The sequence below is a fragment of the Macrobrachium nipponense genome, chromosome 45 (genome assembly GCF_015104395.2).
Source record: "Macrobrachium nipponense isolate FS-2020 chromosome 45, ASM1510439v2, whole genome shotgun sequence".
NCBI lineage: Eukaryota > Metazoa > Arthropoda > Malacostraca > Decapoda > Palaemonidae > Macrobrachium > Macrobrachium nipponense.
The window spans coordinates 15,403,505-15,425,789 of NC_061105.1; the positions used below are offsets into that span (position 1 = coordinate 15,403,505).

The 22,285-nt window shown below is 39.6% G+C and overlaps 1 protein-coding gene across 2 annotated transcripts in view; it reads left to right on the forward strand.

Annotated features, from left to right (window-relative positions):
- LOC135214398 (ceramide transfer protein-like) overlaps window positions 1-22,285 on the forward strand; it is a 68,227-nt gene that overhangs the window by 24,842 nt on the left and 21,100 nt on the right. Inside the window, exons 2-10 of one of the 2 annotated variants that reach the window (XM_064248664.1) lie at window positions 4,718-4,867; window positions 7,538-7,654; window positions 9,389-9,442; window positions 10,922-11,018; window positions 13,118-13,246; window positions 13,574-13,773; window positions 14,056-14,259; window positions 15,113-15,271; window positions 15,735-15,960. In XM_064248664.1, coding sequence (XP_064104734.1) covers window positions 4,718-4,867; window positions 7,538-7,654; window positions 9,389-9,442; window positions 10,922-11,018; window positions 13,118-13,246; window positions 13,574-13,773; window positions 14,056-14,259; window positions 15,113-15,271; window positions 15,735-15,960 — 1,336 coding nt within the window. The remainder of the gene's footprint in view (window positions 1-4,717; window positions 4,868-7,537; window positions 7,655-9,388; window positions 9,443-10,921; window positions 11,019-13,117; window positions 13,247-13,573; window positions 13,774-14,055; window positions 14,260-15,112; window positions 15,272-15,734; window positions 15,961-22,285) is intronic. The other variant, XM_064248665.1, reaches the window with a different exon arrangement.

Here is a 22,285-nt window from a genome sequence, read left to right on the forward strand (position 1 = left end):
TTTGTTTGTTGTGTATGAATGTGGTGTGCGGCGCGTTCTTTAAATTGTACCCATATAAACGAGTAATTATGTGGCATCCAAAAGCCCTGATTCTTTTACTCTTATGGGAAAGACGCCTAAAGGTCAGATGAAGGTTTTTACGTGGAATATACTAGTATTAACGTGTTGTGACGAAGGGAAGAGATGTTTCGCTGCATACTGTTGGTAGCATTATCGTTATTATATTACTGGATTGCACTGCAAAATCGTCGCCATCTTTTTATCAACATAGATTGTTGAGTGTAATATGATTTACCCATATGATACTATTTTGATAGTTTTTCTTACCACTCATCCTCTCTTTTCCTTGTAAAAAAAAAGAGGCCCACCATGTGTATGTAGGCTTCTAGCTGTAATCCCTAGGCTAGTAGGCTACATATGTTTACAGTAGTAACATACACTGAATATTACATATAGGCTAATTTTGTACAATACTTTAAACTGTCTTGAATTTAGTTTTAGGTGATAGTTGAAAACATATTTGGTGTTTGAACTAAAGTAGGCAGTTATAAACATTGGAATAGTGGTCTTGGGTGGGTTAACTATTAAAGTAGGCAGTTTTAAGCATTTTTGAGGGGGGTATCAGGATAACACGGGTATTTACTTATCATCGGGGGGGTTCTGGGCCCTATCCCGTGAATAACGAGGCCCCCACTGTATAAGCTAATATTGTTAAGATGAGTGCTAGGAAGGACGTATTCTTGATGCCAGAGATCAAAGGAACCGGATGCGAGGAGATGCCATATTGGATTTAAAAACTGCCTTGAAAACATATTTTACGAAGACCTCACATGCTTATTTTACTTTGTATGGCGCTTTCACTTATCCTATTATGTTGACAAAACTTCAGTCTTTTGAATGGTATGCTTAAAGAAGTACGTAATTGTATTGTTTCACCAATTAAATATAGAGTGAAAAAGGGTGATCTTCTTTAGTAAGATGGACTCAAAGCGGTTGTTTACCCTACACACACATATTGTTCAAATGAATGCTGGGAAGGACGTGGCCTTTCTGTGAGGGACGAGTGGCTCACGTCCTGAAGGGATGCCATATTGTTGGATTCAAAACTGCCTTGAGCACATATCTTACAAAGACGTCACATGCTTATTTTAGTTTGTATGGTGGTTGCATATGTATTGTTTTGTTGATGAAACTTCAATCTTTTGAATGGAATGCTTAAAGATTAAATTGTATTGTTGTTTCACCAATTAAATATAGTGATAAAGTGGTTTTCTGCAAGCCAACATGTCACCGCTTGGTCGTTTACCCTATTATTAAGGGAAGAATATTGATTCTACGGTATATTAGGTCATTACCAGTATAGCTTAGGCTTGTTGTTGTTAGTCTACAGCATCTGCTAGGATTTAGTGGGGGAACTGATTGAAGGGTAAAGGAGATTATTTTTATGACATTTGCCTTATTTTTATGACATTCGCCTTATTCTACAGTATATTAAGCCTCTACCAGGAAGATTAGGATAGGTTAGTCTGGCCTCTACGTTAGGCTCCAGCCATCATTCTTGGAAATAGTTAGGGTTTCCAGGTAGAATGGAATAAAGTGATGGTCTGTTTATTACCATGAATTAACATTGATTCTAAGCTATAGTTTCTAAGGCCTTGGTTGGTTAGGTTAGGCTAGTTGGACTGTTAGGCAACAGCTCGCATTCAGAATTGATTTAACCCTCTCAGTCCTGGCTAATATATGCAGATATATACATCCATGACTGGGTTAAATTTAAGGATGACCAATTTAAAAGAAAAACTTAAAAAACTCATTAATGGAAAGAGGAAGATATCTATATTCACATGGTTTAAGAAAAAAATTCCAAAAAAATGTATGAACCTTCCACGGGAAGTTGCATGTGATTATTTACCACCCCTTGCAGGCCTCTTTTTGCTATGACAGTCGTTAAAAATTTTGCTAATTTTACAAAGTTATAAGCGTTTTTTTTTTTTTTTTTTTTTTGTCAATTTTAAATTACAGCTCAAACAATATCATAAAAGATAAGAAATAAAACTGGGAACAAATTCCTGGCATATTTATTGATTTATTGTAAAATATTTATAACGCATCCTTGGATGGGAATTTGACTACCTTCCCCCGCACTACCTAGAGCAATACTGAGGGCTCCTCCTCTCATTCACACTTATAGGGTGATCTGAAGAGTTGCCAATAGTGATATTATATGGAACTAAGAACATTGTTTCTGTAAAATTCATTTAAACTGTATGCTGCCAGATCTTGATTGTATATACTATACCTGAGCTGTTGGGGGTAAGGGATGAAGGAGATTGTTACTTATAATTGTGCCCTCATTAATTTTAGGGCATAGTCTATTAGGTTAGGCTAGGCTTAGTGGAATGTTAGGCTGCATCTATGGTTAGGGTTTCCTGGTAGAATTTAGTTTTTAATCAAGGTATGAAGGATATTGTTATTGTTATTATGGCATTTAGATTGATTCCACAGTATTGTAGGCCTCTACCAGTTAAGTTAGGATAAGATAGTTAAAGTGATAGGCTATGCTAGTTGGATTGTTAGGCTACAACCCTCGTTAGGATTGTGAGATAGAATGGGTTTCATGGACGAAGGAGCTTGTTACATTTTATGGCATTCAGATTGGTTCTATGGTCTGCTAGACCTTAGCCAGTTAAGCTAGGTTAATTGGACTGTAAGACTATGTCCCTAGTAGAACTGATTGAAGGGATGATGAAAAATATGATAGTTTTTTTTATGGTGTTGAAACTCTCATTTACAGTGTAGGCTATTAGACCTTGGCTAATTTGGTTAGGCTAGGCTAGTTGGACTGTTAGGCCATGTCTATTGTTGGAATTTGCAGATAGAACTAATTTAAGGAGTGAAGGAAATAAATATTTATTATTATGGCGTTCAAAATAACATTAAAATTAATTTGGCCTTTGCCAATGCATGGCAGGGGTGAAGGTTCATTAGGCCGGCAAATCTAGCCCGCTGCAGGCTAAACAAGGATGACTATCTTTGGTTAGGTTAGGCTAGTTGAACTTTTAATGTTGCCCTTGATAGGATTTGCAGGTAGAACAGATTGCAGGGATGAAGGAAATAAATGATATGTGTGACATTCAGATTGACTTTGCTGTAAATTATGCCTTGGCTAATGTGTGTATAACTGCACTAAGATGCCACATTTCAGGAGCTACACTATAGTAGATTCACATCAGCCGTGCATTTGATGTCTAGGCCAGTCCCCTACGACGCTCCTGATTGGTTGTTGATAAGCCAATGACTGGGCTGGAAACTCTCAGTCTCTCTTGATAGTTCGCATAGGCAGGATGTATGTTACACGTCTTCTTCTGATGGATACGTTTGAAAGAAGTATCCATCAGGAGAGGGGAAACATACATCCTGCCTGTGTGAAGTCTTTAGTGAGACAGTGTTTCCAGCCCTGTCACTGGCTTATCAACAGCCAATCAAGAGCGTCGTAAGGGACGGGTCTAGACATCAAATCCACGGCTGATGTGAATCTACTATAGTCTCTATGATGCAACATCATACATTGGCCTACCTAATATGTACCTGTTAAAAGAGACCTTAGCCTAAATTCACAATGTGATTCCATCTAAAGCAAGTGGTTGCCTTAGGATTTGGGCAGACTTTTCCACTTTGACATCAAAATTTTATCAGTCAGCTTTACTCAACAATAGGATTATTGATGATGTTGGCCAGGTCATTCACAAAATTGCAGAAATATTCTTTAGGCCTTGTCGTACCCATGTGAAAGCTGTGCGGAAGACAGACAATAAATGTGTGTGAACAGCCACATTAATATTTGCTATGTAAAGAATTTGCATATGAAGATGTTTGGTGTGGTATCTAATGACCATTAATGAACATTTGTATATTTGTTACTAGATAGTGCATTGACTTTTCTGTATTTTACAAACAGTATGTCAGTTCAAGTAATTTCCTTCTTGGCAAGTTATAGTAAGTGTGATAATTTCTCAGAATATGAGATGGCTATTGCCATTTGAATGCCACATGTTGCCATGACAACGGCTTTGGCGTAGGGTAGAATGATGTCATAAAATCACACGGGCATACGAGTCCCAAACTCATCGCCAGAGCGGGACTACCTGTCATATCTTTATCATGGCTGCACCTGTCTTACAGTTTAGAAAAGGAAAATCTTTTTGTGTTAATACGAATATTCATTTGGTAGTCAAGTCGGGAAAAGTTGTTCTGTTCTGATATTGTTGTTTACCATTAGAAAGGGAAAGTGCCCTTTAAATGTTGGCTTCAAAATTGATTATTTCTTGGTGTAAAAGGTCTTGTTAGGTGTACACATGTTGATGGCAATGTTTTTTGAGACTTGGATATTTGTATGAAATTGGTGATTGATAGATGGCATTGCGTGTAGTTTTGGGTGAAGATTTTATTGTCTTGGAAAATATCTCAAGACATGTATGATAACAGCAAAGTATGAATTATAAGGTTTTGGAACATGGAGGAATGTAGATATAGTGCAAAATTCATACTACGTTGCTAAAATGCAACATTCATGCCGAGTTGCTAACTCCTTTGTTTTAGAGAAACAAATCACTGCTCACTAGGTTTCACTAATCTGTGAAAGAATGCCCTTTTCTTCTTGGCTTATGTCACCCATTTTCTAACTTTGGCAAAATTATAATTTTTCCTTAATTTTTAGGGAACTGTATCAAAATGGACCAATTACATCCATGGCTGGCAGAATCGTTTTATGGTTCTGAAGGATGGTACAATGAGTTACTACAGAAATAATGATGAAACGGAATATGGCTGTCGCGGGTCCATTAGCGTCCAGAAAGCTCATGTTAAGGTAAGATAACTTTCTACATTTACACTGAATTTATGAAGTTTTTTTACTCAATCAAAAATTAAAGTCTTTGTCTAAATCAGGCAGAATTGCTCCATATAATGGAAAGGGAATAAAAAATACTATTATATATATATATATATATATATATATATATATATATATAGATATATATATATATATATATATATATATACACAGTATAAATAAGAAAGCTACTTTATTCAAAAAGAATATCCAGTACATATACGTATATTTTCTTTTAATTGCCCACTTATATTAGACACAACCTTTTTTTGCTATCTGAATGTTCTACTGAATGAACTTGTCATCCAAGTTTTACTATCAAATGTAATTTCATTTGTATCATTAACATAATGTGAGCTATATTTGAATGAGTCTAGACAGAAATTTAGAAAAGGATGTACTATGTGTAATGATATCTTAAGTGGGTGCACAATGTACTGATAATGAACTTGTCTGATTAGTTGTGTAAATACTGTGTACAGATGGGTCTGTATTGTGTTGGTTCTCATTTTCCTTCTGTTATTGTACAATGAATGCCGAGTTTCTCTCTCTCTCTCTCTCTCTCTCTCTCTCTCTCTCTCTCTCTCTCTCTCTCTCTCTCTCTCTCTCTCAAGTTTTTCTTTTTTCCAAATAAGTTTTTGATAAGTAGCTACATTACCGGATTATAACCTTTGTATTAATAATTGATCCGTTGGTCCTTTACAATATAGTTAGGAAAATACAATTTACTTTCAAAAATTGTTATTTTTTATGAATTATTAATAAAAGAATCCTTGTCAAATGAATTAATGGTTCACTTGTAATAATATATAATATATATATATATATAATATATATATATATATATATATATATAGATATATAATATATATATATATATATATAATATATATATATATATATATATATATATATATATATATATATATATATATATTATTTTTTTTAACATTCTCTGTTGAAGCTACTTTTCATATATACCTTTTATTATGCCTGTTATGAATAATTGGAAATCAGTTAATATGTCATTGACATATGTCACACATGATTCACAGTTTGGAGTACAGTCTTGTGACAATGACTCGGCCAATACAAGTGTTGCCATATTCTTTGTTCTGTTATACTCTTATACTATTCGCAGATAATGTTCTGGGGATTTATTTTATCAGATTCTGTTGAGTATGTTTTACTATTTCAAATGGAAGGGAGCTTTTTCTCTGTATATGTAAAACAGAAGAAAGCTTAAGGAACAAGTATAAGGTCACTTTAACATTTAGTTAAATCCAATCACCAGAATATGGATCCAATGTAAACCTGATGTAAGGGCAGGATTTGAATATCAAGTGCTCAGTAAGCACCCCGAGTAGTTAACACTGTATAATAGCCTTTATATCAAGGCAGAATAATGCTATTCTCATCTGTTAACCTCACTATTATGACCTTGCAATTTTAATGCTTAGTGTGGCGAACAGGATTAAGGCCACTGTTTTGTTTGATTCTGACTGAGCAGAATGTTTTGTGAAGTGACTGGTGACTGAAAGTCAGAAAGTGCACAATACATTGTTAAGATACATAAAAATCTAAGAGTCTGCAGTACACATTGTATCTTTTGATTTGGTGTATTAGCAGTTAAATCTGCAGTTTTTTAAAGAGAAAAACACAGTTTTGTACTATTGTGTATGTTCCTTTGGATTCAAAGATAATTCATTTGAAAAGAAAGATCTGCCATACTTAGTGGTATAGAACATCTCTACAGGTGAGCAGGTCCATTATTTGTGGTTCTATTTCATAGCTGGATTATTGTTATTTATTGTCTGTTTTAACTGAAGACAGAGGTGTGTGAATTGCAGTTCTGTGCTATACTGAGTAATTCTCATAGTTTTACCAGTTCATTATCTATCTACCCCATAGGGGGTAGTGCTGTAAGTGCATCTCTTGTTTCGTGCACTGTAAGCATTACATGAGGTTCTTTGCAGCATCCCTTCGGCCCCTAGCTACAACCCCTTTCTTTTACTGTTACCTCCATTCATATTCTTTCTTCCATCTTACTTTCCACCCTCTTCTAACAATCGTTTCATGGTGCAACTGAGAAGTTTTCCTCCTGTTACACCTTTGTAACCTTTTCTCTTAATTTTCCTTTCAGCACTGAAAGACCTCATAGGTCTCAGCGCATTAAGTAGATAGTATTTGGAATGCAATTGTATGAAGTAGTATCTGGAATCCAATCTGCTGAATTTCAGTACTTGCAAGGATTACACAGTAACCCATATGTGCCCAGCACAGTATGGTATATGTTCAGTCCATGTAATGTGCACTTGATTATTACATGCATTTATATGTATTTTTTATTTGTATGTACAATACAATATGATATGTATATTGGTATATATTAAAGGAATTCTTGCTTAGGTGTTTTGTATGTTTTGCTGAAAAAAAACTGATTTTATAACTGAATGCTGTATGGGGGTTTAATCTGTGATGCCCACGTTGCATGAATATTTATTTTATAAGTATCAAGAATCAAACTACATTTCACTAGAAGTATGAATAATGATGTATTGGTATATTTAATAAGAGTTGGAAACTTCCTTCATATAGTTGTATAAAAACAGGACAGCAAAATCATAATGTTTTGTCACATTCCAGCCCCACGAGATAGACGAGTGCCGCTTTGACGTTTGCTTGAATGATTGTGTGTGGTACCTTCGCACTGGAACTGTCGAGGAGAAGCATCAGTGGGTTGATGCAATTGAGCAACACAAGGTAGGAAATGGTTTTAACCATAATGAATTTTAATTTTATTCATGTCATGTTCATGTATCAGTAATGGTACTCAACAATTTTTTTAATTAGTAATGGCAGGTATCTGTTTTGGTTGACATTTGTTGGTTTCTTCAAATTGGTATGACTTTTTTTTTAAATGAATAGTTCATAGTACCCTTGCTGTTTGCAGAGATTGTATTCCAGCTATGCTTGATAATTTTAGTAGTAGGCTTCACTACCACTTGTTTTGGAATGTTGAGTGCACATTGTTGATATTCATAGCCCTTTGTTTCCCAGTGTAGAGGAAAGGGCAAACGAGCCATGTCACATAGACATCAGAATTCTACTTTCAACATTTGTGGAATTAAGACATGAAAGCTAACCAAAGACACTGATAGAATATTAGTAGAATAATTTTGTACAATAGATTCTGAAGAGCTCCTGGATGGAAAATCTTCCAAAATAACCATTTTTGTATATGAGACTTACCCAGTGATTGTATAGCAACAGTTTTCAATGTAAACTATAGCTATATAATTACTGGGTAAGTATATACAAAGCCTTATTTTATTATAAATATATAATTTCCTTTTTACATTTAGAATCTGGTCAGAGTTGATTGATTTTGTGAAATAAATAAAGTACTTGCTCCAAGTTAGGTTGTGGTAGTTGGAATAAAACATTCCCTCTAGCATCTGTTGAGAGTTAAGTGATTTTATGAGATAGACAAAGGACTTGCCCCAAGTTAGGTTATAATACGTAGCATAAAACATTCCCTCTTGAATCTGCTCAGAGTTAGGTGATTTTATCAAACAGTTAAAGAACTTACTCCAAGTTAAGTTGTGATAGGTAGCATAAAACATTCCCTCTATTCAGAGTTAAGTGGGTTTGTCAAACAGTTGAAGAACTTGTTCCAAGTCGAGTTGATAATTACATAAAACTTTCCTTCTAGAATCTGATCAGTTAAGTGATTTTATCAAATAGACAAAGGACTTGCTAAAAATTAGGTGGTAATAGGTAGAGTCAGCACTGTAGGGTTATTCCTGCCATACCTACATGTCTGCTGTGATTACTGCAGAACATTTTATGTGGTGCTTAGTGTATAGATTGTTGTCTCACCTTCGTCAAGATTTTGATTTGTAGCCAAAAATTCTTAATTGCAAAATGCTTTTAGTTTGCACATGTATATAATTACAGTTATGTTTCCTGTACAAGTCTCTATTAACTGTTTGCCCTTCCCAGCCTTGCATGATAATTTGGGAAATAGATGTTAATTAATATCTTTTAATTTTTCTTTGTTAAATGTTTTTTAATACTGCAGCTAGGAAATTATCAAATGATATAAGAAAAATGTTTACATTATTTTCTCATGTACAGTCTCAACGTGCAGCAGTTCCTGTTAAAGTTTTTACTATTTTTTTTAATTTGTATTCCATGTTAGTTTTGTATAGTGTTGTTCTTTTTGTTAAAACTTAAATGATATATTTTATTTTGTTCATTTATATTATTAAATGCCTCTGTTGTAGTGTGTACAGTATTTGTTGCTTGTTTCAATGGCTACATACTATAGTTGGAATGTCAGGCTACTTTGCTTGTTATTTCGTATATACTGTGCATAAGATTTTCCCAAGCATGTAATACTGCTGTTATCTGCTTCAGAGAGCTGTATTGCCATGCAGTATTGCATTTTTGTTTTTATTCCTCACGTCATACTTTTGTGCTTGTCTGTTTTAGTGCAATGGACACACACCGCAATGCATGGGGATATCTCAGCTCTCAGTGAGAGAGGTAAGCTATGTTGGCATAGAATCGCTTTACTACTGTAGATGCTTGAGTCATATAGTACATTGCTTTTTTGTGAAATTCCCTGATCTAGAGCTGAAATTTTGCATGATGTTATATTGTCATACTACACAAAGCAAATACATTTATTCTCTCTCTCTCTCTCTCTCTCTCTCTCTCTCTCTCTCTCTCTCTCTCTCTCTCTCTCTCTCTCTCTCTCTCTCTCTCTGTGAAATGCTGCATTAAGCAGTGGCACTTAACACAATGTTGTGTAAACATTTACGCTTGCATACCTAAAGAAACTTTTATTTTATGAGAAAGGAAACTCATGGTTATTAAAAAGAGTGGCATAAATCAGACAATAGGATCTGGTTGTTAAGGCTTGTTCTGCTGATACGAATTATTGTTTTAAACTGGGGTAGTAATTTGGGGCAGCGTGATGTGAATTTTTTGGGTATATTGATTGATATTACCCTTCAAGTTGCACAAAAATTGCTTGGTAGATTTTGTTAGTAAAATTGTTGATATAAAACTTTACAGTACAGTCTTCTTAATCTGTCAATAATGGGATTTATTTGCATCAAACATTGTGTGCTTTTCGGTAGAAAAATGGTAATACAAACATGTATTTCAAGGGTTTGTTAAATTTTTTGCCAGATAATTACATATAAGGTTATTTAGACCGTCTCATATCTATGTAAAATCATAATTTTTCAGTTGATCCAGTCACTTGAGTTTTAAAAGGCAGATCTTTAGTCAGATTTTGTTTTCAGACAGTTTTCATCATCAAGCATAAAAATTCTGAGCAGCTGACTAGGCTGATTAGCGGCACTGCTGCAAGAAGCATCAGCTGAGTTGATTTCATTTGTATGTTTATTTTTCAGGAGCCATTGTGATTGTAAAAGCCTATTGCTCACTCCATAGTTAGGAGGGGGAAATCCTTCTTTAATCTACTGTAAGAAAGTTAGAAATTTAAAGAAATTTCAGTTACATTGTAACTTGAGTGTTCCAGATGTCAGGATCTGGAAATCAGATTAGGTGAGGTGAGGCTGGTTGATCAGTGCATTAATTTTAACACGAGCATCTGAAGCTTGTAGTATACATATCTTTTGGTTAACTAAAATTCTGCCTGACAGATGTTGAATGGCATATGCATCATAACTATTTCCATTTCTGATTGACACAGTCTCTCTCTCTCTCTCTCTCTCTCTCTCTCTCTCTCTCTCTCTCCTCTCTCTCTCGCTCTCTCTCTCTCTCTCTCAATCCCCCCCTCTCTCTCTCTCTCTCCCCCCCCCCTCTCTCTCTCTCTCCTCTCTCTCTCTGTTTTATGATTATTAATATTAATAATATTAATAAGTTGTCTTTTCAGCCCCATTGATAATTTTCTCTATATTTTAACTGTCAAGTATATACATTTTCATCTCTTCTCATACCTTCTTGTACAGTATAAGATTATGTATAAAACATCACTTTAATCGTTAACAGCTGGAAAACAATGGTTTGAGACGGCATGGAAGCGCTGTTTCCCTGACTTCCACAACTCTTTCTACCACCTCTGGGTCATCATTAAAGCGAGCTAAAGGTAAAATTTACCTTGAGTGTTTTTTTATTCTTTTGATGCAGTAGTTTAGAAGAGGTACTCTGTCAACTTCAGATAAGTGAATTTGGTTTTCCGCTCATAACCACGCAAGATGTAGTTGACTGATATACCTAAATTTGATGACATAACGTTGAGCTCAATAAGTCATTGATCTACATTACCCTCCCAGATCTTGTATTTATCTCATAAACTTCAAAGTGCTGTTTGTAAATGCTGTAGATAATTTAATGGAAAAACATATAAAAACAAATACATTAGAGCCCCATTAAAAATGATTGGAACTGCCCATTTTGATAATTAAAACACAAAAAAAAACCCTGTAAAAATGCTAATTCTGACTATTTTAATAGCTTCATCACAAAAAAATGTATTGTCACGAAAACTATCAGAAAATACAATAATTTGTGAATATAGGTTAATTTTCCGTGAATAATGGGTATATACAGTTCATAAGTAAAATCTGTGAATAGGCAAGTCTGAATCGTGAGTCCATGAATAGCGGGAGTCAACTGTGCAATAATTAAGGGTTTTATTAGGTCTTTGAAATATCTTGCAGAGGGAGTAGATTTCACAATAATAGTTCTGGATAATCTGGAAGGGAAGTATGTTTACTATTGTATGTCAAATCTTTTACTTGGTCATGTTTGTACCCTTAAGTAAATTATTTTTAAGTAACTTGCCCTGTAATTACTTAGCTAAGAGTTTCTACTCGACGGCAGTTTGAATTTTGAAGTTAGTGGTGGCCGTTCTTTTGTTTCTGCTGCTTATTAAGTCTAGACTTAGTGTTGACTAAGCTGGTGGTGGTTTGGATTTTTGTTTTCTTCCCATCGGCCTAACTGTGACAGTCGCTTACTAATATTGATTTGACTGCTTTGCTAGGTTAGATGTCTGACTAGCAATTCTAGTTTGTGGTATTGCAGCAAAGGCTGTAATACCCAGGTGACTACAGCAACCTACGATTCTCACATACTTTTTACAAATTGCAGACAACAGACTTGTAATATTAATTTGACCTGCAATGAGTGTAAGGACTGGACAGAACAGAAATGGATAACTTTATCATCCCATTTAGGTGAGAAGTCTAGGAAGTGCTCCTTCCTTTATTCTACTATCTCTCGCTATGAAATAGTTGTGTTAGAGTTTACAAGGAAAGTTTGGGGGTAATAATGGTGTTGAGTTTAAAGGGTTGTTTGGGGGTACAAGTGCACCTGGAGTATCCACCAGTCTTTTTTTATTTGGTGGTGTAGGTGACTGTGTTGTTCTGGTCATTGTATTATGGTACTAAGCCCTGAGCATGGGCAATTATATATATACATACGTACTTTGTCGGCCTTTGGTAATGACCTTCGCTGCAAAGTGATTTTGAAACACTGTCCGCCTTCAGCAACAGCAGAGGCCACCCGGCTTTACAACTCTGTCACTGCGCATTGAGATGAGCACTGACCAGAGGCAGTATCTACCTGCAGCAGCTTTCTCAACAGGTGAGAAAACAACAAGCATTGTTTCAATGCTAGCCATACGTATATCGTTTTTTAGTTATTTATGTTTGAAGTCGTTAATGTTGTCCATTATTCCCACCCCTTCAATGTGGAATCACCTAAGTACATACTGGGTAAGTTATTTATAGTATAAAAATGACATTGTTAATATAAAATTAAATTTGATATAATACCCAGTAGTTACGGACAGAGCCCACCCTCCTCCCTGCATATGGACTTTTAGCATAAACATATTGAGTGCTTGGCTGAGTTGTTCCTCTCTCCTACCCCAAAAGTGGGCCGGGTTCCCAACACCTACCTAAAAACAAATGAACCACTGCCACTAATTTCAAAATTCAAACTGTTGTCGAGTAGAAACTCTTAACCAAGTAATACTGGGTAAGTATTCGTATACGCATGAGTTGCCAGATGTCACAGATTCCTTGCTTTATGATCTTTGATTGTTTTTAACCGGTTTCCAGCGGGTGCTAGAAGATTAACCTGTTAAGACCGAAGGTTTGTTAGCTATGAAAAAAACAAATTGATAAAAAAAAAATTTGTCATTTCTCATCCAGTACTTACTACCCATTGTATATCCCCCAGGCCTGCATGAGAAACTAGCAGAGATAGACACCTACCGAGATATCCTCATACGACAGATGGAAGCGCTCCAGACGTACTTTGATGCATGCGCTGAATCTGTTAAGGAATTAAAGACTACCGAGGCAACTTGTAAGTACCAGCTGATGATCATTTACTTTGCCTCATTGCATACAACATTATTTGTATTTTTCTAGCAACATAGGAGCATACACATTGGTGTTTGCAGTGTTGAAGAATTGCTAATTTCGGTTATTTTGCATTACTTTGTACACTTGGTTTGTGGCATGCATATTTTGTGTAATAGAAGGCTTCATATACAGTACTGTGATATGTGATGTCATCTTGGAAAATTAAAGTTAATGTAATATAAAAATAACTTATTTATGGAATATGAATGAATATTCTTGTGAAAATGCATTTGTTCATAAGTTGAAAAGTGTCTTGATATTTGGACAGGCAATGGTCATGGCCCAGACATTGAAGGTGGAGTAGAGGCAGAATTAGCGGTCGAGTGTAATTATAATCTCAAAGGTTCTCCCATAGCTGGCAGTAGACGGCTTTCTCCTAACCTGCTACCGCCTCATATCAGCCGGGAAACCTTAGAGAAACATGGTGCCTATGCTATTGATTTTAGAGGAGAGGCTCTTACTTTTAAGGTAAGTTTTAAGTATGATACAAATTGTGGGAGTTCCTTTGTGAACTTTAATGTCATTCATGACATGTTGATCATTGGTGAAATTCGTTGACTATTGAGTGTCGGGTAGAAGCCCATTTACATGTAAAACTTAAAATGGTTCCAGTACTCTTTAGATAATACTTTTTTTTTAAGGTTACAGGAAGGATATGTTACTCTATTATAAAAATCTTTCAAAATTCTCCTTGTGTACAATTTTGATTTGCCACAGCAAATTCTGAATTTCCAATTAATTATGTTGCAGGCTACAACGGCAGGAATTTTGACAACTTTAGGTCATTGCGTGGACGTAATGAACCAGAGAGAGGAGTCTTTCAAACGACGGTTAGAGAGGGAAGGAGAAAAGCGTAAGAGGTTGGAGGAAAAGTTGAAACATGCTCTGTCTCTGAGTGCTCAGGAGTCTCCAACTGCCAGAAGAGTTATGGTCATGGGTGGCCCTGATTATGAGGTTAGTAGTCTCTCTCTCTCTCTCTCTCTCTCTCAACCTTTAGCCTTGACTGGTTCTGATTAGGACAGGAAACATTATTGAGAAATATTAGAAAATAGAAATATTTAAATAGTATTTAGATTTTGCTGTGATAGTTTATATGAAATATAGGACCTGTGAGGTCATCGAGCACTGAGAATAATGTTAAAACAACTGTTAGTAGAGGGTGGAAAGTAAAAGAGAATATGTATGGAGGTATAATAAAGGTAATGAAAAGGGTTGCAGCTAGGGGCCGAAGGGATGCTGCAAAGAACCTCGAGTAATGCCTGCGGTGCGCTGCGTGAGGTATGCTGATGGCACTACCACTGTATGAGGGTGATTATTGGATAGTATTCCATTATTTTAGATTTAACTCAAGGTAAAGATTATTTTGACATTATATTTAGAATTAGTACAGTTTCAATGTCTTGGTTAATTCTTGAAAAGCGTAAAGACATATTTTCATGTCACATTATCCGTATATTGTCAGTGCTTAAACTAATCTGAGTCACATATAAAAATCTCATTATGTTATTTTATTTAGTCATTATTTTTCCAAGGTACAGTAGTTACTTTTGTTAAAAGTTTGTCAAGATAGATTTTGGGTTGTATTATAATTTGAGCATATTGAATATTGATATTTTTCATATAAAAGTTCTTTGCAGTGTCCCTTATACCCACTGGAGTATTGGTGTTTCTCTTTACACTAATTTTATTTGATCCAAGATTAATTTCATTTAAGAAAATGACCTTGAGTGGGCAGCTGTAAGCAAGTCCATAAATATGTAAGATTGGTTAAACTAAATATGTACTGAGAATTTTCCTTCCATCTCAGGAAGGCCCACACAGTGTGATGGGCGAAGATGAATTCTTCGATGCTGTGGAATCGGCACTTGACAAGATGGATGAGGAAGAAGAGTTCAGGGAGCGACTGAGGCTAAAGCAACTGGCTGCCCCTCAGAAACCGGCCACTACTCATCCGCTGTGGCCTGAGGTGATTATGTGCTCAAGCTTTTGCATTGTAGGATTGTGCTTAGTAAAGTTAATTGTTTTGCCCCTCGAAGGCTTTCTTAACAAACATTTTATAAAATGTAAGGGTGAACTTCACCAGATTTCATAGTTTGTGTTCTAACTCAAAATATTGTTTTAAAGAACAGCCATTTTGTGATGTTGGCATGTCATATCATGATCTTGACTAGTGCAAGTTAAATCAAGATCTATTCCGCATTGTGTTTTGACTATTTTTATTTTTTTTTTTAATCATCTGGATCACTTTTGATAATTCTTAAGGTGTTGGAATTCATAAAATTCAGTGGTGATACTTAGAGCTTTCAAAGAGTTATTTGACATTACTGTGTGTAGACATAAGCTAGTTTTATGCCTTTAGATCACAATAACCTTTTGAAGGACCTGAAAGAATTCAGTATTATAACAGCACTCCTCCATTGTATCACCAGATCGACAAAGTAACCAAAGAGCAGTTATCATACGCTCAGCAAGATGTCGACGGAGGTGTTTGGCAGTTGTTTGCGGAAGAGGGTGAGATGAAGATGTACCGCCGTGAGTTGGAAGAGGATGGTCTTGTGGTGGATCCCCTGAAGGCTGTGCACCAGATACGGGGTGCCACAGCTCACGAAATGGCACACCACTTTTGGTCTCCAGATGTCAGATTTGAATGGGAAAGTAAGTCGCCTCTATTACATCTGTTCAAAATAGCGTTACTTCAGTTTTTAGCTTCAACCCCTTTCATTCCTTTTAATGTACCTCCTTTTATATTCTCTTTCTTCTTTAGTTTTTAGCTTCAACCTCTTTCAATCCTTTTGATGTACCTCCTTTTATATTCTCTTTCTTCCATCTTACTTTCCTCCCTCTCCTATCAGTTGATTCACAGTGTAACTGAAGTTTTCCTCTTGTTACAGAGTTCCTCGCTGGGCAAGTGGTTTTCACACTCGGCTGCCAATCCGGTGGTCCGAAGTTCAATTCCCGGCTCTGCTAATGCGGAATCAGAGAAATTTATTTCTGGTGATAGTAATTCATTTTCTCGATATAGTGTGGTTCGGATCCCACAATAAGCTGTAGGTCCCATTGCTAGGTGACCAATTGGTTCCTAGCCACATAAAAATATCTAATCCTTCGGGCCAGGCCTAGGAGAGCTGTTAATCAGCTCAGTGGTCTGGTTAAACTAAGATATACTTAACTTTTTTCCTCTTGTTACACTTTCAGACCTTTTCATTGGCAATTTCCATTTCAGGGATGAATATCCTCAGAGGTCCCAGTGCTTGACCATTGGCCTTAATTCTATATTTTGTTCATGCCACTTACCTGACAGATATATATATAGCTGTATTCTCTGAAGCCCGACAGAATTTCAAAACTCGCGGCACACGCAGTGGGCGGCCAGGTGGTAGTACCCATTCCCGCCGCTGGGAGGCGGATATCAGGAACCATTCCCATTTTCTATTCATATTTTTTCTGTCGCCGGTCGGTAAACAACTGTTTACAGACCTCTGCTCAGGATTTTTTGGATTTGACTCGCTTTTAAGTATCTGATTGGTTTTTTGGTATTGAATTGGATTGTTGAATTGGCATGCGCGATAGTGGACCGTTTTTTGATTTTGGATTGGCTTTTCTATAAACGTGATGTCTGGATCAAGTGCTGTGAGTTTCAGAGTGTGTGTGAGGACTGATTGTAAGGTGAGGCTACCGAAAGCATCGGTAGACCCCCACACAGTATGTATGAGTTGTAGGGGGCATAATTGTTTGGTGGATAATCGGTGCAATGAATGTGAGAGATTGACCGATGATGATTGGAGAGTATATGAGTCCTATCGCCTTAAATTGGAGCGCGATAGGATCAGGAGGTCTTCCTCCAGGAGTGGTTCTACCAAAGGTAAGGCTAACATCTCTCCTGTATTAACACCTGTAGAGTTTGCAACCCCTAAACCTGTGTTGCCTTCGGGCTCTGATTCTGTGTCGGGAGAAGCTAATGCTCTCTCTCTTATTTTGGAGTCTCTACGCACTCTGGAGACCAAAGTGTAAGCCTTGGAAACTGGCTCGGTGCAAGTGTGTGATCGTGCCCCTAGTGTTGTGGAGGGGGCGTCAGATCGGCCCCATAATGCCTCTAGGCCTAGACCTCTATCAGACTCCCAAGACTCAGGGAGAGGGTATGTCGAAAGCCGCAAGAGGGTTACGGGGGCTCCCCACCGATCTGGCGTCCCTTCGGCAGGCCTTGTGGCAAAGTCCCAGGCTGCCAAGGAGCGCGCACGAGCGTGCGTCCTGAAAGAGTGCTTTTCGTCCTCCCCGCGCAAGGGGTGGAGCGCTCGGAGAGACTCTCGTCCTCTGAAAAGGACGTTTCGTGTTGAGGACGCTTCTCGTCCTGTATCGCCGCTTTCGTCGGAGGATGCGTATGACGCTTTTCCGCCTCAGAAAAGGGGTAAGATCTCCTCCGATGAGGACGCTGGGTTGCGTGCACAGGCGCGTCTCCCTGAGAAGCAGGTAGCTGTACCTGTGAGAAGGAAGGAGGCGTCCCCCCGCCCCTCATCTTCTCGCAGGATCAGTCCTGCTTCCTCTGTTCGTTCCTCTCCAACGAAGAACATTCTTTTGTCCCTTCAGGACCAGCTATCGACGCTTATGGATCAGAGGGAACTCGCCCAGCAGCAGTCGAGCCTAAGCGGAGGAAGGACCTTAGACTGCCCGTCAGGAGGACGAAGCAGTCTCCTTCTCCCTCTCCTACTTCGTCTCGTTCGCCGATCGCTTCTCCTTCGGCGATTCGCCGATCTCGTTCGTCCTCTAGAAGGACGTTGCGTCAAGACGCTTTTGAGGAGGACGCTCAGCACGACGTTCGACAGGACGCTCGTCAGGACGCTAGCAGGACAGCGTAGGCAGGACGCTAGGCAGGACGCTTGGCAGGACGTTCGGCAGGACGCTCGACAGGACGCTTGTCAGGACGCTTGGCAGGACGCTCGCCAGGACGCTCGGCAGGACGCTCGCCAGGACGTTCAGGGCGCTTTTCAAGACGCTTTTGGGGACTCCGACCAAGAAGTCGTACCCCAAGATGCTAGTTTGCGCGCACAGGCACGTATTCCAGCTAAAATGTCTTCCCTTTCGTGTAAGAAACGTAAGGACGCTTCTCTGGCAAGTGAAGCTGCCTCGGGTGTCGCTAAGGACGCTCGTCCTCGTCAGGACGCTCTACCTGCTTCAAGTGGTAAGCGCCATAAAGAAGACAGCCGAAATAAGGCTTCATCCAGTAAGGATAGGGGTCCTTTGATTAAGTCAAGACCCGACATTAGTACGCCCTCTCCGGACAGGCGGTCTCCTCTTCCGTGTAGAGAAGAAGGAGAGCTGAGTAGTTCGGCTGACTCGGTTGAAGAGGAACCTTCTGCGGCCCCTTCAATATCAGACTATAAAGTTCTCGTGCGGCTGTTGCGTTCTTCTTTCGAAGACAAGTTTCAGCCTGCAGCTCCCAAGTCTCCTCCTTCGCAGTTTTCATCATCTAAGACTGGTAAAACCCCGGAGTTTGTTGAGATGAAAACTTCGCTCTCCACTAAACGTGCGTTTAAGAAACTCCAAGATTGGATGGTACGAAGGAGAGATCAAGGCAAGACGACTTTCGCTTTGCCTCCAGCTAGACTCAGCGGGAAAGGGGGTATTTGGTATAGAACCAAAGAAGAAGTAGGAGTTCGTATCCCTTCTTCAGCTCAAGGAGATTTCTCCAGCTTGGTGGATTCGCAGAGGAGGTCTCTTTTATCCTCTGCTAAAGTGACCTGGACCTCTACGGAGACGGACCATCATTTGAAGGGTCTGCTCCGGACTCTTGAAGTTTTCAACTTCCTTGACTGGTGCTTGGGAGTTCTGGATCTGCAAGCGAGAAGCCCAGAATCTCTCAGTCTGGGGGAGCTGTCCAGCGTGTTAGCATGTATGGACAAAGCCGTCAGGGATGGTTCGGAGGAGATCGTCTCTCATTTTGGAACGGCCTTATTGAAGAAGAAGAGCTTTGCTGTGCAATTTCACAGCTCGTTCAGTAACTCCAGCTCAGAAAGCGGATTTGCTTTTTTCTCCTCTTTCGAACCATCTCTTCCCCCAGACTTTAGTAAAGGACCTGACTAACAGTTTGCAAGAGAAGGCAACGCAGGACCTTTTAGCCCAGTCTACAAGACGTTCGGCAGTACCTTCAACCTCTTCAGCTGCGGTTCGACCGCCGAAGAAGGTTAAGCCCTTTCGTGGGGCTCCCCCCTCGAGAGCAGCTCCTCGAGGGAGAGGGTTTTCACGAGGAAGAGCTTCCTTTAAGTCAAAGCCTTCCAAGTGAGAAGCATGTCCTTCAGACACCAGTCGGAGCCAGACTGAAGTTTTTTGCGGGAGCGTGGAGAGAGAGGGACACGGACTCTTGGTCTCTCAAGATCGTGGAGCAGGGGTACAAGATCCCCTTTTTAGATCTTCCTCCTCTTTCTACGACTCCCAGAGACCTTTCTCCATCCTATCAGGGAGAGAAGAAGCAAGTATTATTCGATCTCCTTCAACAAATGATCGAGAAAAGAGCGGTGGAACAAGTCGCGGACCTGGGGTCTCCAGGTTTTTACAACAGGATTTTCCTAGTACCGAAGCAGTCGTCAGGTTGGCGTCCAGTTCTAGATGTAAGCAGGCTCAATCTTTTCGTGGAAAAGACCAAATTCACGATGGAGACGCCTCATTCTGTTCTGGGAGCCTTGAGACCGGGCGACTGGATGGTGTCCTTAGACTTGCAGGACGCGTACTTTCACATCCCGATCCACCCTCTTTCAAGAAAGTATCTAAGGTTTGTCTTAGACAAAAAAGTGTGGCAGTTCAGAGCTGTGTGTTTCGGCCTGACCACGGCTCCAATGGTGTTCACTGTAGTCATGAAGAACGTGGCGAGGTGGCTACACTCTTCGGGGATAAGAGTTTCCCTGTACCTCGACGACTGGCTGATCAGAGCGTCGTCGAGAGAGAAGTGTCTGAAGGACTTGCAGTTCACGTTAGCCCTAGCAAAGTCCCTGGGACTTCTGGTCAACCTCGAAAAGTCGCATCTGACCCCGACACAGTCCATCGTGTATCTGGGGATTCAGATGGATTCAGTGGCTTTTCGAGCGTTTCCGTCCCAGGAACGTCAGCGGCTAGGCTTAGAAAAGATCTCAGCCTTCCTAGGGAAAGAGACTTGCTCGGCGAGGGAATGGATGAGTCTGCTGGGAACCATTTCCTCGCTAGAAAGGTTTGTTTCCTTGGGAAGACTGCACCTCAGGCCTCTCCAATTTTTCCTTGCGGACGAGTGGAAGGCCAAGGACGATCTCAATGCCATATTGGGAATATCGCTTCCGATAAAGAACCATCTAAGATGGTGGTTGGACCCTCAGAAGCTTCAGGAGGGCGTGTCCCTAAGTCTTCTGAGCCCCGACCTAGTGTTGTTCTCCGACGCTTCCATCACGGGCTGGGGAGCAACACTAGGAGGGAAGGAAGTGTCAGGCTCCTGGAGAGGGGAACAGGTAGCCTGGCATATAAATGTCAAAGAACTGGCAGCAATATTTCTGTCCCTGCAGTTCTTCGAAAGGAGTTTGAAGAACAAGATTGTTCAGGTAAACTCAGACAATACCACAGCACTCGCTTATTTGAAAAATCAGGGAGGAACACACTCCAGAACTTTGTTTTCCCTGGCGAGAGAGATTCTGCTGTGGGCAAAGAGAAGAAATGTGACAATCCTGACGAGGTTCATTGCAGGAGTGCAAAACGTCAGGGCAGATCTTCTCAGTCGTCGGGAACAAATCCTACCGACGGAATGGACCTTGAACAAAGACGTGTGTCGAGACCTTTGGACGTTGTGGGGACGTCCTCTGGTCGACTTATTCGCGACGTCAAGGACCAAGAGACTTCCTCTTTATTGCTCCCCGGTCCTGGATCCAGAAGCGATCGCGGTAGACGCGTTGCTTTGGAATTGGACGGGTCTAGACCTGTACGCCTTCCCACCATTCAAGATTTTGGGGGAAGTCATGAGGAAGTTTGCGGCCTCAGAAGGGACGAGGTTGACCCTGATCGCTCCGATGTGGCCAGCGAGAGAATGGTTCACAGAGGTCATGTCTTTCCTTGTAGACTTTCCAAGGACATTGCCCTGGAGGAAAGATCTACTCAAACAGCCTCACTTCGAAAGGTTTCACCAAAACCTCTCCGCTCTGGGTCTGACTGCGTTCAGACTATCGAAAAGTTGGCCAGAGCGAGAGGTTTTTCGAAAGCAGCTGCGAGAGCAATCGCACATGCAAGACGTGCTTCCACAAGAGCTGTTTACCAATCGAAGTGGGCTTTCTTCAGGGCATGGTGTAAAAAGGAGGGAGTTTCCTCTTCCTCGACCTCTGTGAACCAGATAGCTGATTTTCTGCTCTTTCTCAGAATGTGCAGAAATTAGCGGTCCCTACCATCAAGGGATATAAAAGCATGTTGTCAGCGGTTTTTTAGGCACAGAGGCCTTGACCTTTCTGACAACAAGGACATTCATGACCTTTTAAAATCTTTCGAGACTTCGAAGATTCCTCAAATGAGACCTCCGTCATGGAACCTTGACGTGGTTCTTAAGTTCCTTATGTCAAGTCCTTTCGAACCGCTTCAGGCAGCGTCTCTTCGAAACTTGACAAGGAAGGCTCTTTTCCTAACTTCTCTTGCGACGGCTAAGAGAGTTAGTGAGATTCAAGCGTTTAGTAATTTAATGGGATTCAAAGGAGACAATGCTGTCTGCTCGTTGAACCCAACTTTCTTGGCGAAGAATGAAAATCCTTCGAATCTTTCGAGATCAAGGGTATGTCAAGTCTGGTGGGCCAAGAACCAGAGAGAGTCCTGTGCCCGGTCAGGGCTCTCAAGTTCTATGTACATAGAACAAAAGAGGTAAGAGGTCCCTCAGGTAATCTCTGGTGCTCTGTGAAGAGACCAGAGTTACCTTTATCGAAGAATGCTGTTGCTTTCTTTCTAAGGGACGTCATTAAGGAGGCTCATTCATCTTTCCAGAAGACTGATT